The sequence below is a fragment of the Caloenas nicobarica genome, chromosome 8 (assembly GCF_036013445.1).
Source record: "Caloenas nicobarica isolate bCalNic1 chromosome 8, bCalNic1.hap1, whole genome shotgun sequence".
Taxonomy (NCBI): domain Eukaryota; kingdom Metazoa; phylum Chordata; class Aves; order Columbiformes; family Columbidae; genus Caloenas; species Caloenas nicobarica.
The window spans coordinates 28371782-28388322 of record NC_088252.1 but is presented as its reverse complement, the minus strand read 5'-3'; the positions used below and the strand labels follow the sequence as shown (position 1 = coordinate 28388322).

The 16541-nt window shown below is 46.0% G+C and overlaps 1 protein-coding gene across 1 annotated transcript in view; it reads left to right on the top strand.

The window, feature by feature from the left end:
• Positions 1–1108: 1108 nt before the first annotated feature.
• Positions 1109–16541, top strand: part of GMPS (guanine monophosphate synthase) — a 29805-nt gene continuing 14372 nt past the window's right edge. The window contains exons 1-7 of the mRNA XM_065639828.1: positions 1109–1299; positions 7329–7510; positions 11157–11271; positions 12865–12962; positions 14088–14191; positions 15254–15447; positions 15759–15924. Coding sequence (XP_065495900.1) covers positions 1273–1299; positions 7329–7510; positions 11157–11271; positions 12865–12962; positions 14088–14191; positions 15254–15447; positions 15759–15924 — 886 coding nt within the window. The 5' untranslated portion in view covers positions 1109–1272. The remainder of the gene's footprint in view (positions 1300–7328; positions 7511–11156; positions 11272–12864; positions 12963–14087; positions 14192–15253; positions 15448–15758; positions 15925–16541) is intronic.

The window sequence follows — 16541 nt, the reverse complement described above, 5'->3', positions numbered from 1 at the left end:
TTCCGGGCACGCGGGCGCTAGCGGCAGGCGTGGCTGCACCTCATTGGTGCGCCGCGGAGCGACGTCAGGGGCTGCCCCACCCTGATTCCCCAGCTCCGCCCCCCGGGGAGGTGGCGCCGTCACCGGCCCCGAGCGGGACGAGGTTCGGTTCCCGGGCGCGGCGGAGCCCTGGCCGGGCTGCACCGCCGCGGTAGAGGGGGAAGCTGCGGGGCGTCCCGGAGCCGCCCCGGCGGCGTTTGGGCTCTCGGCAACGCTCCCGGTGCTTTCAAACCTTCTTCAGCGAGCGTGCACCCGCCACGGGCTGGGGAACGGCTGCGTTAAATGAACGGTAAACAGACCAATAATAAAAATTAGGTACCATTTTTTTGCTCTTTGGCTCTCCCGTACTAACAAATAAAAATCAGTAGGAACCAAGGTAAGTAAAAGTTACTTTTCTCCCACCCTTCCTAGTCATTAACACAGTTACATGATAACTAGACCGTCAGAAACACGCTTTGTGTGTCCCTTTGCTTCTGCTTTTAATGCTTGAAGAATTTTTTTTTTTAATGCTTGAAGTAACTTTTTCAATTCTTGAAAAACCCATCACAGCCATAACACAATTAAAACATTTACAACCACACACTGCTATTGCCCTTAGGATAAAGTTGTTTGGAATCAGAGTGGAACTAGATGCTAGTTCGCAATTTCATATATAACTTGAATGTTTGTACTCACGCCTTTCCCAATTTCCTTCTCTTTTCACCTGAAAAGACCAATTAAAAGTTCAGAGAAGCGTTTCCAAAGTATGTTCGGGACATTGCCGGGAGAGCTTCACGGACGCAGTTACCGTCCTCGGCGTCTCTTAAGAAATCCCACCTGAGCAGAAACAAAAGACGCGCTTCACACCACACGACACCGGCGTACAGGAAAGCGCTTATCGAGTTCTAAAGTCTCCATTTCGGCCTTCGTTTGCACCCTGGGAACGGACCGAGGCGAGCGCGGGGTTGCGCTACCGCAGCCCGGTTGGGCCGAGGGGAGGAGCTCCCGGCCTGGACCCGCTGCGCGCACGCAGCCCCTAAATCCCGCTTTCTGACCCCAGAGCCCCGGCGCCGCGCTCCGCCCCTTCCGCCGGAGCGGGGCCGGGCCGGGCCGGCTCCTCCTCCCCGCGGCGGAGGCGCAGCCGGGCGGCATTAGCTCATCGCGGCGGCCGCTCTGCGCGGCCCTTTCTTCCCCCTGCCCGCCTCGGGGCCGCTTCCCGCCGGTCGGAGCGGGCGCCGCGGCCCGGCCGCCCCCATGGCCCTGTGCAACGGCGACACCAAGGTCAGTGCCCGCGCTCCCCGGCCCGGGCCCGCCGGGCGCTTTGTGCCGCCGCTGCCGGGCCCGGCCCGGCCTGGCCGCCTCGGCCGGCGGGCACATGGCGCGGCGGGGCCCGGCCTTTCCCCGCGGCCGCCTCCCGGGGCTGCGGGCGGCCCTGCGGCGCGGAGCGGGCCGGGGAGCGGGCCCGGGAGCGGGCCCGGGCGGCTGCGGGGGCCGGTGCCCGCCCGTCCCGGTGCCCGCGGCCCCCGCCGCTCTGCTCGCTCTCACGACGGTGGCAGCGCTGCGAAAATGATTTCATTTCACAATCTGGGGTTTGGTGGGTTGTTTTTAGACCTTGGCTCGTGGTGTGGCCGAGCCCGCCTGGGCCGGGTCTGGTCGGTGCCGCCGGGGCGAGACCGAACGGGGGTCCCCGGGGGGCTGGCCAGCAGCTTTCCCAGCAGCTGGCCGGGTGCTGGTTTGGGCTTTACACGCGAATAGGAGCGGTAGCTCCTTCAGCCAACTCGAGAGAAAAGTTGGTTCGTTTAATTGCTGCGGGATCAGGCAGGTTTGCTGCGCGGGGGCCGCTGCCCCCGTCCCGGTGACCTCCGGGATCCCGCTGCTCCCGCAGTGTCCCATGTGTCTGGTTTGCAGCAAAAGTGGCAAAGATGATGCGTGTGGCTGTCCCCCTTGCACGCAGGGGGGACGAAATGACTCCTCTGCCTTCATGAAATTGAAGTTTTTTCTTGATAACGCAACTTAGAACCACAACCCTGCAAGTTGTCTCATGCCACTTCTGTAGTAAGATAAAAGCCTTGTCCTAGACTTTTAATCTAGTTTGCAAGAAAACGTGACTCTAAGGATTTTTTTTTTTGTTAATACTCGGTTGGTCCATGGTTAAGTTTTCTGACACGCTTTTCCCTGACCATCGACACAATGTCCTTTCCTGGCTGGGGCTGCTCTTGGGCTCCTCTTCTCAGGGTGGTGGCACCCGGAGCCAGCTGTGCCCTGTGAGGCTGGTCCTCTGTGGTGCTCGGAGCCAGCTGTGCCCTGTGAGGCTGGTCCTCTGTGGCACCCGGAGCCAGCTGTGCCGCGTGAGGCTGGTCCTCTGTGGCACCCGGAGCCAGCTGTGCCGCGTGAGGCTGGTCCTCTGTGGCACCCGGAGCCAGCTGTGCCGCGTGAGGCTGGTCCTCTGTGGCACCCGGAGCCAGCTGTGCCGCGTGAGGCTGGTCCTCTGTGGCACCCGGAGCCAGCTGTGCCCCGTGAGGCTGGTCCTCTGTGGCACCCGGAGCCAGCTGTGCCCCGTGAGGCTGGTCCTCTGTGGCACCCGGAGCCAGCTGTGCCCCGTGAGGCTGGTCCTCTGTGGCACCCGGAGCCAGCTGTGCCGCGTGAGGCTGGTCCTCTGTGGCACCCGGAGCCAGCTGTGCCGCGTGAGGCTGGTCCTCTGTGGCACCCGGAGCCAGCTGTGCTGCGTGAGGCTCGTCCTCCACGGCACATCCTCGCAGGAAACGGGTAACGAGAGCAGCTTCCGCGGTGGGCCGAGTCCCAGCAGCCATTGGAAATCCACGTGCGCCTTATTAAAACTTTTCTGAGATAATAAGGGGTTGGGGGGGATCTTGTATCAATCTCGGGGATTGCCAGAGTTTGAAGGAGTTACTTTCCTGTTATACTTTGAAATAAAATATGAGTAAGCGTTCTTATACCTGCTTAATTTTAATACCACAGGGAAACAATTAAACTCTTGTAAAACCTGTGCTGGCTGGAAAGTGCTAGATCAAGGCTCCTGGTTTAGGCTTGTCCTAAATTATGAGTGTGGGTGAAAGCTCAGGGCTGAGAGCTTGGACAGGGGGGCCGCTGCTACAGATCGGGCTCTGCCAGGTGCTTCTGGGTACTCCAGAATCTGGCTGCTCTGTATGTTAATGTGTTTTATAAATTAGGTTAATGAAAATCCTGTGAGCCTGTGGGCGTGTGAAATGCTGAAAAATTCCCTGATTCTGCAGAAGTGGGCTGTTAGGAACGTGCAAGCTTAGTTTAAAGCACTAGGTAGGTACGGAGGGATAAGGCATGTGGTGTCCTTAGCCGGTAAGGCAAGCCTGATGGCAGGTCTCCTACCACAGCTCATTATAGAACTCATACATTTTTTTTTTGGTCACAAAAATACCTGGAAGCTTTTTTACTTCCAGTGGTACCAAGCGGTAGAGCTGAAACGCTGGCTCGAGGCCGACCCTGATTCAGCTAATTTAAATCACAGGTCACCCTGAAAACCACATCATACATGAAGGATTCCTGCTGTTAATCAGTGGGCAAACAGCGGTCTGGAAATACAGCATTTTTGTAGTGTAATTGCTTTGTCTCATCAGTTGTAGAGAACAGTAGGAATCCTTCACATATGATGTGGTTTTCAGGGTAACTTGTGATTTAAATTAGCTGAACTTAAGCATTTTTCCCCCCATTTTTCTCTTGGTGTACACAAGTTCCATTCTGGTTTTAGTCCCACTCTTGGGACGTCGCAACGGTGCCTCTGCTCTGTCCCATCGCCTGAACCGCCTTGGATGGCTGTCAAACCAGCTTCGACAGAAGTTCTCAAAAATAGCAAGTTCTCCAGATTTTTGTGAAAATAGACAAGTCTAGTTATACCTCTACTGAGGGGAAAAAGAGCTTTTATTAGAAAGTGGAGAATCTGCACTAGGAAGAGGGGCTGGCTCCATAAACCCCATCCCTGCAGGGCTGGGCTGCCTGGGATCCTCTTCATCTTTCTCCTGGCACATGTATGGTATACAAACACATGAGCTAAACTGCCGTGCTGGCTGCACGTTAACAGCATCTGTTCCTTTTTTTGATTGTATTAAATGAAGTTTCCCTTGTTAAATTCGAGTTCAAAATCTCTAGTCTTGGAACTGTGCCTTTAGGTAAATAAAGCCAGATCCTGTACTGACTTACTGCCTTTCTCCTTCCTCTTTTTTTTTTTTTTTTTTTTCCGTGTGGTTTACAGTAGCGTTTCTGTTGGGCTCTCTTCAGAGCTGGACCTGCTTAGAGTTCTACTTGAGCTCAAAAGCGAAGTGCAAAATCTCCTGTGACACAGTCGGTGTGGTGAGAGTCGCCTGCGTTACCTCCCGGGCTGGGGCTTTGCTTGGACGTACGCAGGGGATGTGCTGTGAGGATGCTGGCAGCAGAAACGCACAGTGCCCTGTGTAGTACTGGGAGAAAATTATTTCAGTCTGTAGTTTAAGCCCACGTCTAAGGGAGTAGTGAGCTATTAGGCCACCAATTGAATGTTTGGGTTTTTTTTTCCTCTGGTGAGGTGCGTGTTGCCTTGTTCGTCTTGCATCTCCCCATAAAGAGATCTGTGTTGCTCGATGGATGTGGTGCTTTTACTGGATTTTAGCCCAGATGCCATTAGCATCGTCTGAGGAAAAACCTTCTGAGCTATGATTAGACACTGGCTTTTGAGATTTTGGGAGGGTATTAATGGACTCCCAGTGAAACTTGGGCAATGAGCAATTACTTGGAGCCTTAAACAGCCATCTTACAGGGCCACATAAAGCATTACGAAGTAATCGTAGTGCTGATGCCGATATCTGTGAGAGTTCCTGCGGTCGCTGTGCAGGATGATGCTGTGCTGGGCAGGGATGGATCGGCGAAGGGCTTGGCCGGGTGCTCGCGCCAGGGTCGGAGCCTTGTCCCCTTCATCTGTGTGACAAAGGGGTTCGTGTCACTGTCCTGCTTTTGCTGAGAACTAAGGGAGGTGCAGGCTTGTTTGAGATACAGACCTCCTTATGCTGCCTTAGGCAAGGTTTCTCAAACAATTGCTGTTGTAACTTGGAGCTCTTTTTATTTTCATAGAATCACAGAATCATTTTGGTTGGAAAAGACCCTTAGGATCATTGAGTCCAACTGTTACCCGCCCCGTCACTACCCCACGTCCCTGAGAACCTCGTCTCCACGTCTGTTCGGCCCCTCCAGGGATGGCCCCTGCTCGCTACACCTGACTGCTCCAAGCAGCTTGGTGCCTTCAGGGTAGGACTCTGGAAACAGGATTTATTTACTAGCTTTGCCGTCAGTCCAGCTGAACTGATGGCAACAATAACTTGCTTTTAGTATTTTTTTGCTGTAAAAGGTAAAAGCTGCCCTGACAGACTTGTCCTACTTGCTTATTACTCGGTGTTAGGGTCCGACGTCTGCAGGTGGGACCCATCTGTGTGCCCGGGGCTCCGGAGGGTCCCACTCATGTCCTACCTGTGCTCTCGCAGGTGGAACTTCAGGCACTAAGCCAAGAGGGCTGCAGAGTTTTGGCCCTGCGCAGTACAAGATACAGCACATGTGTTTTGGAATAATTTAAGGATTTTAATAAAAAAACAGCACTGGAAGGAATAGTGCTTGCCACGAGATGAGATCTGTAAAGAGTAAGGATGTTGGTCTTTCTCGCAAGAGCTGCTAATTTAGAAATTGCTAGGTGGAACTGCCCAGAATGACTCCAAAAGTGATTCTCTCCCTTTCACTGGAAGGGAGGACAGTTCTGGTGGCCTCTCTCCACCTGACCAGGGTTTGAAGGGGTGTTTGCTGCCGAAGGCTGCTCTCCAACACCTGCGCTTTTTGTTGTGTACCCAAGACCCAAACGTCATTACGAGCTCCCTGTCAGGCATGCTCAGCAAGAAATTAAGTAACTGACTCTAACCTGGATTTAGCTCTATTTTTTCTGCTTGCGTCCTTTAATTTAGATAAAACCTTTTCTAGCTTGTGTAAACTTTGGACATTTCCAGCGTGCTTGCCTTCCTTGACTGGTTTGAAGGTGGTGATCTGAGGTGTCTCTCGGTAGCTGAGGAAGAAAGCTCCACGGCTCCTTTCCGTGCGTTTGTTGGGGAGGAGCAGTTCTGATGTTCTCCTCCAGAATGACCCGTGGTTGATGTGGGGATGATTATCTGACCCACGTGGAAATCCTGTGGCTGCTTTCAGAGCCTGGGCAGCGGCGGCGGGACCTCCTGCGAGCCCCGGTACCGACGTGCCGCACAACTCTAACATGCCACAATTGAAACTTGAAATGGTCCTGAGCTTCAAGATGTGTTTGTTTCGAGGCAGTGTTTGCCGAAGTAAAACCCTTCCTAGCGTTTCCTTCATCAAATCCCATTGGCAAGGAAACGGTGTAAGCTTTAAGTTAAGGGAAAAACACTCTCAAAGTAAGAAATTTCTTTAAGCAGCAGAATTTTTTCTGCATCAATTTCTGGGTGTCTTGCAGTACGGTTGAGTGCATGTTCTTCCTTGAAGATCCTCTGATAAGGACACTGCCATGGAATAGCTGCCTCTTTTCACAGTTTCTTTTTAGAAAATAAGAAGTTTGTCCTCGCCTTTTCCAGCCCTCCTTCGGATTTAGCTGAAGTTGGCCAACCAATTCAAATGTGATGGGGTCAAAGAGAACCATTGCTTTGTTCTGATGTGGAATCTGCTTGAATGCTGTATTCAAAAGTTGAGGGTTTTTTTGAAAAATCACTTTAGCAGAGACATTTGTTCTCAATTTCCCCATTTTATTCTGTCCAGGAGGTAATGTTAAGTGCGAGCTTAGTGTATGAGGCAACATGATGGGGAAAAGCATTTTTCTTCTGACTTTGCAGTGTCCTGTTTTGCACGAGAAAAAGGCACATGCTTTTAATTATCACAGAGTGTGCTGGGTCTCGTATGGAACTGTAAAATGGAAAAAGCTGGGGCGACTGTAGCAGTGAACAGGGCATATCACTTGCTATTTATGGAACATTCTGCCTTCGTTAGCTTAGTAGCATTTTTCTTCCTCAATTTGTACCCTGTTTGATTTTGGGGATGTCATGTTTGTGTGGGTGTCTGGGAGGGATGTGCTGTGTTAATGTACAGCCCCTTTATCTTGCTAATGCATCTGCTGCTCTTTATAAACCTGAGGATGTTTTCGTTTAGAAGTTTCTCTGCTAGTCTTTATTTTAATCGTAAATTAACACATACAGGCAAGCTTTGCAGATATTAGTTGTTTAAGAGATGTGACTTAAAGCCCTGCCACGTGTCACACAAAGCGCTGCCGTGGGTGCTGTTTGCAGGCAGAGAACGCCGGAGGAGAGCTCAAGGATGGGCAGCACCACTACGAGGGAGCCGTGGTCATCCTGGACGCCGGGGCGCAGTACGGCAAAGTCATCGACCGCCGGGTGCGCGAGCTCTTCGTCCAGTCCGAGATCTTCCCCCTGGAGACGCCAGCCTTCGCCATCCGAGAACAGGGCTTTCGGTAGGTCCCGTCCCGCGGCTTCTGCTCTCCTCTCCTTTCTAACAGCTGCTGCGGTGTTGGCAGCGCTGGAAATGGCTTATTTTTTTAATGTGCAAAAGCTCTCGTTGTAATGATGCTAATCATTACAATTGTTAATCATCAACCTCGTTAATGTTTATAAATATATAAAGGGTGAGTGTCAGGAGGATGGAGCCAGGCTCTTCTGGGTGACCACCAGTGACAGGACAAGGGGCAATGGGTGCAAGCTGGAACACAGGGGGTTCCACTTAAATTTGAGAAGAAACTTCTTCCCAGTGAGGGTGCCAGAGCCTGGCCCAGGCTGCCCAGGGGGGTTGTGGAGTCTCCTTCTCTGCAGACATTCCAACCCGCCTGGACACCTTCCTGTGTAACCTCATCTGGGTGTTCCTGCTCCGGCGGGGGGGTTGCACTGGATGAGCTTCCGAGCTCCCTTCCGACCCCTGACATTCTGTGATCCTGCGATCATTGCATCTTTAGCGAATCCACAGGAGCACCTGAGTTTTGCTGGGGAAACTTGTGCAGCAATATACATTTTGTTTATTTGCTTCGTAACGCCTTCATGTCAGTTCAACCTTTTCTATTTGTAAGTATAATTTAGGAGGTTGCATTCTGAATGTGTGTCTGCAAAAAAAATGAAAATATGTATCTGCAAAAATTTTGATGATTTTGCTGTTTTATCTGTTAAACTAGAGTAACTATTAATTAAGAAAACACGTTTTGTGAGCTTCTAAAAATTATTTTCTTAGCTTATGTTAAAAAATTAAATAATTAAGGTGGATACTGAAGATATTGTGGTAAATCATGTCAAACTGTTTCTGAGAAGCAACTAAAAAAAACCAGCTGGAACTACCACTCATTGTTTGCAGCAAGAAAAAGTCTTACAATTATTTAGTGCTCTGTACACTTATTTTTCTTTTTTTTTATGAGGCTTTCCACTGTATGCCTCTTTTGTGTGGGGAAAATAAATACCCCAAAGTCTACAAATCATTAGAGACCCCACTTGTCAGTTGGGTACAAATCCAGAAATACGCTGCACGTGTGCATGTTGGTTGTGCCTGACCACAGATAAGACAGTGGTGCTTTGTTGCAGAATCGTCTTTTTCTAATCAACTGGTAAACAGTATATTTTAGTAAGTCAAATAGGAACTTGTTGATCTCTGCTGAAAACACCGAGAACAGAAAACCCAAGATCTGTTTGATCTGTCTGGTAGCTGTTGTGTGAATAATTTCTCTTTCAGAAATGTTCTGAAAAACACATTTTCTTGCCAGATCTTCTTTATAATTCTCCAACAATCAAGTCTTTTAAAAGATGGACATACCCGATAACTGGTTTGAAAAGAATTCCTGCATCTCCTATGTGTGGGATTTGAGGTGTGGGTCGTGGTATTAATGATGATTTATCTCAGACCTGTGCTGTTTTGATGCGGGTTTGTGATGGAAAGACCTTTTCCCCCTTTCTTTTCACAGTTGAAGGTTCTTCAAAGTCTCATGATTAGACCTGTTGGACTTGCCATTCCAAATAATTGCTCTCTAAGATGTGGCAAAAAATTTCATTCAAAAAGTCACTTCTCAAGGTTAAGGTAGTGGTTTCGGGTTATCGGTTACCCAGGTGGGTCGATAGACTTTGTGTCCACAACGTCGGTCAATCATTTGCATCCAGGAGAACTCAACAAATACTGACGCCAGCCGCTGGGCGCCTTGATTCAGTGACCGCTGTAAAAATGAGCTCGTGGTTTTACCGCAAGATTTGGATATATTAATATATTCCATGTGTCATGGGAATAGGCTGGTTTCATGGTGTCAGAGGGGGACTTGAGTGAGCCGAGGAGCTGCTCTTTGGTCTCTGCTAAAGTTCGAGACAGGCAGCGAGACTGAACATTTTCCTAAATTGTATTTGGATGTTGTATTTAAAGAGCCAACTCCTCGATTTTTCACAGCTACAGAACAAATCTCCAGTGCCAAGTTTCATCTGAGTGTGACATAAGAGTCAGCAGTTTCCACAAAGTCCTCCCGGTCCTGGTCTTGGGCTCTGCTGGTCTTAGTCCGAGCTCTGGCGCAAGTCCCGAGCTTGGGGCTCAATGCCTGCTTTTTACTCTTGGTGTTTTGACGCGGTCCCTGATGTGCCTGTAATCCATTGCAAATAGCCTTTCCAGAGCTAGGTCAGGTTGTTTTGGAAGCGGTTTAAGGTAAACCAGAAAAAGATACATTCGTACCAGCACAGGAAGGTATGTAAGAAATTACAAGGCGTTGCAATAAAACTTCCAGAATCTACATACCATGCTAGTTTTAGTTTCTCCTAGACAGTTGAGAAGACACTGATTCCTCTCTCACCCTCAATTCATAATTATTTTTTCTTAATACTCGGGAAGATTGGATAACCTTTCTGTATTCTGTGGCATTTTAATTGGTATGGAAAAAAAAGGTAGATTTTAAGACTCTAATTTTTGAAAAAGACAGCGTATAACTATTTTGACTTCTCCATAAGAATGTTCAATTTGTAGGTGTGGCTATATTTCCTTTAATTAATATTAAGTAGTGTTCTGTACATCTGGCACTTAAGCAAATGCCTCTGTACGTGGAGTTATTAGAAGCAGTAGTACCACCAGGCATTAAGAGTTTGAAGGCTCTTTCTAGCAGAATCTCTGTTTAGGAAATTTATCGTGTCTCTGCCTTGAACAGAGGTGCCTGTACATGGATGGCAGGGACCAGTTGTTCGTGGGCTTGTTACTACATGATTATTTCTGCCCGTGGTACAGATGTTCGAAGTACACTGCCCGTTTCTGCTGCTTGAAAATGGAAAAATTCTATTTCGTCACTACTTGCATGACAAACACTCTAAATAATGCTACAAGAAAGCATTTAATCCTGCATATGCAACTTCTCTCTCGTCCAATTTTGCATTTCTCGCTCTGGATAAGAGATGTGATGTCCTGTGTGAAATAAACAGTCCGAGGTCTGGTGCACCTGTGTTCAGTCCTGGCCGAGGCCAAAACACGTTGCCCAGCTGGCTGCTGCTTCTGCAGGTCACGGTCTTGCAAATCATCCTGATTTGCAAAGGTCTCTCCTCCCCTTTGAAAAGACTTAATTTTCTGTTATAGTGTCAAGTATTAACTTCAAACCATAAATGCTTGCACGTATTGGACTTTTAATTCACAACCTGTTGCTAATGCCATCTCACTTTGTAACCGGGTGGATTAAGGGACATTTTCTCAGCAGCTCTAGAAATTTGGGAGTCTGGTTTTTGAACACAACTCCCCTCCAGATGGCACAGACATCATGAAATATATTTTTTTTTTTTTTTTTTTTTAATGCCAATACTCTGCATTTGATCCCAGCCATCTTACTTCTCTCATAGTTGACACTTGGCTATGAGGAATTTAAAATACAGTCACTTTTTAAGATGGCTTGTGTTTGTTTAAACTGATCAAATAGTTCTCTGATGAACTGCTGGTTTTGACAGCTGTAGCATAGCAAAGTTAATCTATATGTTAGGATATCTCTCTTAAAATATATCTTACAATATATGGAGTTGTAAGAGTATTATGAGGCAATGTCAATGTTTAGAGCAAATAGATTTTAAAGTAAACACTATATTGGAGTTAATGTTTTCTTTATCTTTTGTCTGCAGAGCTATCATTATATCCGGAGGACCAAACTCTGTGTACGCGGAAGACGCACCGTGGTTCGACCCAGCAATATTCACAATAGGAAAGCCGGTTCTGGGGATCTGCTATGGCATGCAGGTGCTGGCCACAGATCAGTTTGTCTGCAGCCGCCTTCCAGGCCTCGTTTCTGATCCCAACGGAAGATGCACTGCTAAAGGACGTGCTTTTCAAATATAAGCAATATGCCACATGTGCAAAAGATACTTTTAAAGTGCTAATTGGTAAACTGAGCATACTGTGTCGTCTTCTCTTGGCTCAGCTGCATCAATAGCATAAATGGTTTTTCCTTAAGTGCTGTGAACTGAGTTCATGCTGCTTTTTTCTGTCACAATAAATACAACCTGGCAGTCACTGATTCTGCCTAGCTGCTATTGGAAAATGTGTCCCTCATGTAAATAAGTGGAATGGTTTTTCCCTTTGGTTTTCAAGTGTGGAATGTTTCTAGCATAGTTCTTAAGAGTGCTTAAACCCTCCTGCCCACAAAACATGTATTTACCTCGGGGCTGGCTGGTGACCTGCAGAGGTCTGCTGTCCCAGCTGAGGAAAAACAAACTTCCAAGGGGACAAGGGCTGGATTAGATGCTGCTGTGCATCTTGTTTTGTTTTCCAGGGTTAGTGATTTCCTAGGCCTTCAGAGGTGCTGAATAATGGCTGGAAAAACTCCTTTACAAAGGCTGGTGATTACGGAAACAATGTTGGCACTCCCTGTTCTAAAGGGAAATGTGTGTTATATTAAAATATGCCTTAAAATGCCAGGCGAATTGAAAACCACGCTAGCTAGCCTCAAGCAGGGGAGTTCCTTAAGGCTGACTTTATGGAAATTAACCAAGTGTGGGTATTAATGCACTACTACTACATTATAAAGGATTGAAATCAATCAAGTACAATAAGATCAAACTGTGTCTAAAAGGAAGTTTTAAATCTCTGAAAATTAAAGTAGTTGGAAAGTGAGACTCTAATACTTTTCTAAGTTACCAGTTATGTTTGTAAGGAAAACAAAAATCTTTATTTTGAGACTTCTGAAATCTAAAGTGCAGATATCAAACTCCAAAGGACAAGGTGAGGTTTTAGAAAAAAAACTGGTTGAGAATTTTACTACTCTGATACAGCAAGGATTATTAAGAGTCACAAAAATAACTGTAAGGGAATAGACTCAAGTCTTTGACTGGTTCTCCAGAGCTGAGGAGCCAGATCTTGAGAAGTTTAAGCCTATCAGAGGGCTTTTAACTAAAGGGTAGATAAATCAGATTTTTGCTCTGCAGCTTAACTGTTTCTATGATAACCGGCCTCGGGTACTCAGCTGGTTTGTAGAGCAGCTGTTCATAAGTGCAAGTCAATGTACACTAAACCAATGTACACTATTAAATATGCATTATTTTGTAAATCTCTACTTCTTGTCTACCGCTCTGGATTTCTGCTGCTCATTGTGCGCAGCAGCAGCCCCAGGTAGACTGACAGGGCTGGCAAAAGGGAACAAGCACACTACAGAACAATGATTAATTCTGACGAGAATTCTTACCCTTTTGCAAAATGATATATTGAGTATAATCATGAAAAGCTGTGTTGGTAGGTATTAGAGGGCTAGAGCTGTTGTCAGCCACAGGCAGATTGAGGTATAAAGTGGCACTAGACTTTGCGGTGCTTGCTCATGTGATATTTTTGCTTTGACAGATGATGAATAAGGTATTTGGAGGTACGGTGCACAAGAAGAGTGTCAGAGAAGATGGAGTGTTCAGCATTACTCTGGATAACACGTGCTCACTGTTCAGGTACACAGGCATTTAAAGTTATCAAAACAATATTGGAAATACCAGTCTGGAAATTGGTGGCTGGATGAGAGGAAGCTTATTCTAAAGAAAACAGTGAAATTGCACCCATACTAATTTCTAATAAAACTTTTACAGCTGTGTTTTTAAGTAAACGAGTTACACATTTAAACACATTCCTAGGCGTAACTTCTCAATTGACTCTAGAAATGCAGATATGTTTGCTTGGGATATTGTGTAAACCCTTTGTTTCAAAGTAGAACGTCTTCGCTAAGGCACCATGAAGTGTACCGCAGCACGAGAACCTTGGTGTTGAGCCCTTCTCCTCCCGCTGCGCAGTGCGTTACTCTTGTATTGGCTGCGCCCATCCCCTTTTTGAAAGTTAATAGAAAATCTGAGAGCATTTGCTTTCTACCTTCCTTTAAAATCACTTTATGATGTTTTATAAAACCAGAATTGGATTTCATGGTAGTCTTGTCAATGCCTCTTGAGTTCTTTGTAATAGTTCAAATAGTTTACTCCTACCTGGTGTCCCAGTTTTATTAACTCTCCCCTGTGGGGCTATTGCAGAGCTTTATACCCTGCCCGAAGTCTGAGGTGCCCAAACTGTCCAGAAAACACTTAGGTTTGAGCAAGAAAACTTCATTTTATTGGAATAAAAAGCAGGACTGCGATATCCTGATTGACTCTAGGTGACTCTGCATGTCAAAGAGGGGATCCATCAATATTTATGTGTTTCTGAAGAGAAACAAAAGAAAAAAAGAAACAAACAACAAAAAATAAAACAAGCAAAAAACCCCAAACAACACAACCAACCAACCAAAACAAAAAACCACACCAAAACAAAACAAACCGACAAACACAAACCCCAAACCCTTCTGAATTAAGATAAACCACCTTTTGCATGAAGGATGTATTGTACAAGAACTTAGGCAGCTTCCAGTGGAGTGGAGGCATCTAAGAGCCGGAGATGACTCTTTTTGGGAAGAAAATCCTGCGTGTATTTCAAATGAGCCTGGTCAATCAAGATGTGCTTTTGTTGGGATCCCTAAGGGCTTCTCTTGGAAACATAGGTCGTTAGGTCTTGGTTCTTTTTTTGATTGATTCTAGTTTTTATTGTGTGTTTAGGGGCCTTCAGAAGGAAGAGCTTGTGCTCCTCACCCACGGGGACAGTGTGGATAAAGTAGCTGATGGATTCAAAGTGGTTGCGCAGTCTGGGAACATTATAGCAGGTATTGATTTTATAGAGAAATTGTGTTTTGATAGTGTTCATTAAAGGAAAAAATATGGCAGACAGTGGTTAGACCCAAATGGGAACAGACTCTCTATTAATTGCCAAATAAGTGAATTGTTTTTAACAATTTCTGGTACGTGTTTGCTCGTGTGTTGTGCTGTCCTGAAAATAGAAAGAAATAGATATGGAAATGAATGGTCCTGGTTTGAAACTGGTCATTTAAGGAAAACTTTATTTTTACAATTCGTTATTTTAAAGTATGCGTGTGTTTGTTTCTCTTTGAAATAAAATATTGTGTGCTGTTAAGTCAGGGGAGAGGAAGATGTACTGTAGTGTGCAGCATAAGCAGCGTCTGGGTTTTGCACTGTAATAGTACAAGTCAAACACTGTTTAATTACTAAAGCGTGATTAACTTGTTATTGTATTGAATATTGTTGCATGCATGTTCAACTGAGCAAAAATAATGTTGGTACTGAAAGCAGTGTTTCAGACATCACACACAGATTGTCACAGAAGAATGTAGGACCTTAGAATTTGGGTTTTGAAAGCTACTCAAATTATTGAACGGAAACAGCCTCTTTGGGTTGCTTTCCTCGGAGATGGGAGACCTGCGGGGGTCTGAAGTTTGCTGAGCTGATGAGCCACTTCCTAACATCTCAAAAGTATTCACCTGGTTTATTTTAAATCTTTCATTAAAAAAAAAAAGCCCCAAACCCCAACCCTTTTAGTGTGGATACAGCTGTGTCAATGTGGCTGGTTTGGCGGGTTGTATGAGGTATTGTGGTGAGGAAAAAATAATAATGTAATTTATTTCCTATTTACAGAACGGTTTTCCTAGCATGTCTGAGTGTTTTCCTTGGTTTCTGAGGGATTGTGTGTTCTGGATATGTAACAGTACCCTTGGTCTTAATCTTAACCAGAATCTTTAGTTTTAACTGGTGATTTGTGCTAAAATATGGCAGAATAAATTGCTCAAAAAGCGTATGCTTGACTTTCTTGGGTATGCATTTCACTTCCAGTTTCTTTTTTTTGTCACGCTTGTTTCTTTGCCCCGACAAAGGCATAGCAAATGAATCTAAAAAACTGTATGGAGCACAGTTCCACCCTGAAGTCAGCCTCACCGTGAATGGAAAAATGATCCTGAAGAATTTCCTGTATGATATTGCGGGATGCAGTGGTACCTTCACCGTGGAAAACAGAGAACTTCAGTGCATTCAAGACATCAAGGAGAAAGTGGGCTCCTCAAAAGTCCTGGTAAGTAGATTGAATTGAAGCCCAAAGATTATTTGCAAAAGCCTGACAGAAACACTGGCACTGAAGAGTTACTCAGGTTAGTCTGAAAAATGAAAAATTGTTGTGGTTTGGGTGATACATTAAACAGGATTTAGAAAGTTTGCACAACTGGGTCGATACGTTGACTTTTCTTCCAAATCATTGCCTGTAAGTCAGCAGTCTGTTCTGATTCTCATAGTTGTATCCGAATTGTTTGTTAAGACTTTCCCTGTAGGCAGCTGACCAAATGTGTGTGTTTGGGTTTTTTTACCTTTTTTTCTCCTCATTCTTAGGTTTTACTCAGTGGTGGTGTGGACTCGACGGTGTGCACTGCTCTGCTGAACCGAGCTTTAAACCGAGATCAGGTCATAGCTGTACACATAGATAATGGATTTATGCGCAAAAGAGAGAGTCAGTCTGTAGAGGAGGCACTCAAAAAACTTGGGATTCAAGTTAAAGGTACCATAATTTCGTTAAATATGCCTGCCACCACTAATGACGTGGCCAGTCTCCTAAAATGCATATCTAGTGTTTTGTTTCATTGATTTGATCTTCGCAGTTCTCAGACCTTACACACCAAAGCACGGCTGGTAATTTGGAACAACCCGGGCCTATTCACAACATTTCAAACCTAAAATATTAAGCTTGTTAACTTATTTGATCGGTGCAGATAATGAACTGACCCATGTCTTCTGTTTCTGAGGTCTGAGTTGTGCTGCTGGGGCACAGCGCAGCAGCGGGTATGTGCCTCAGTCGCTTTGCTGATGGATGAATCATCCTGCTCAGCTGCAGAGCTCATTTGGTTGCAGTTTTCTGCAGCAGCCTGGTTGCCAGTCCTCCACTGGGACTTTATTTCTTGTCCTTATTCGCTTTCTTTCTAAACTGTGAGCTCATTTGGGTGATTGAATGCTCTTACAACCAAAATTACTTTTTCAAGGCGTATGCAGACTGGGCTGCAGTAGCCTGATGCAGCAAAGTCTAAGCTCTGTTCTACATGTATCTTTATTTTTTTAAAATATTTATAATTTTTTTTTAAGTGGCCAATCTGTCTTGCACTCTGCAGACCAATAAACCAG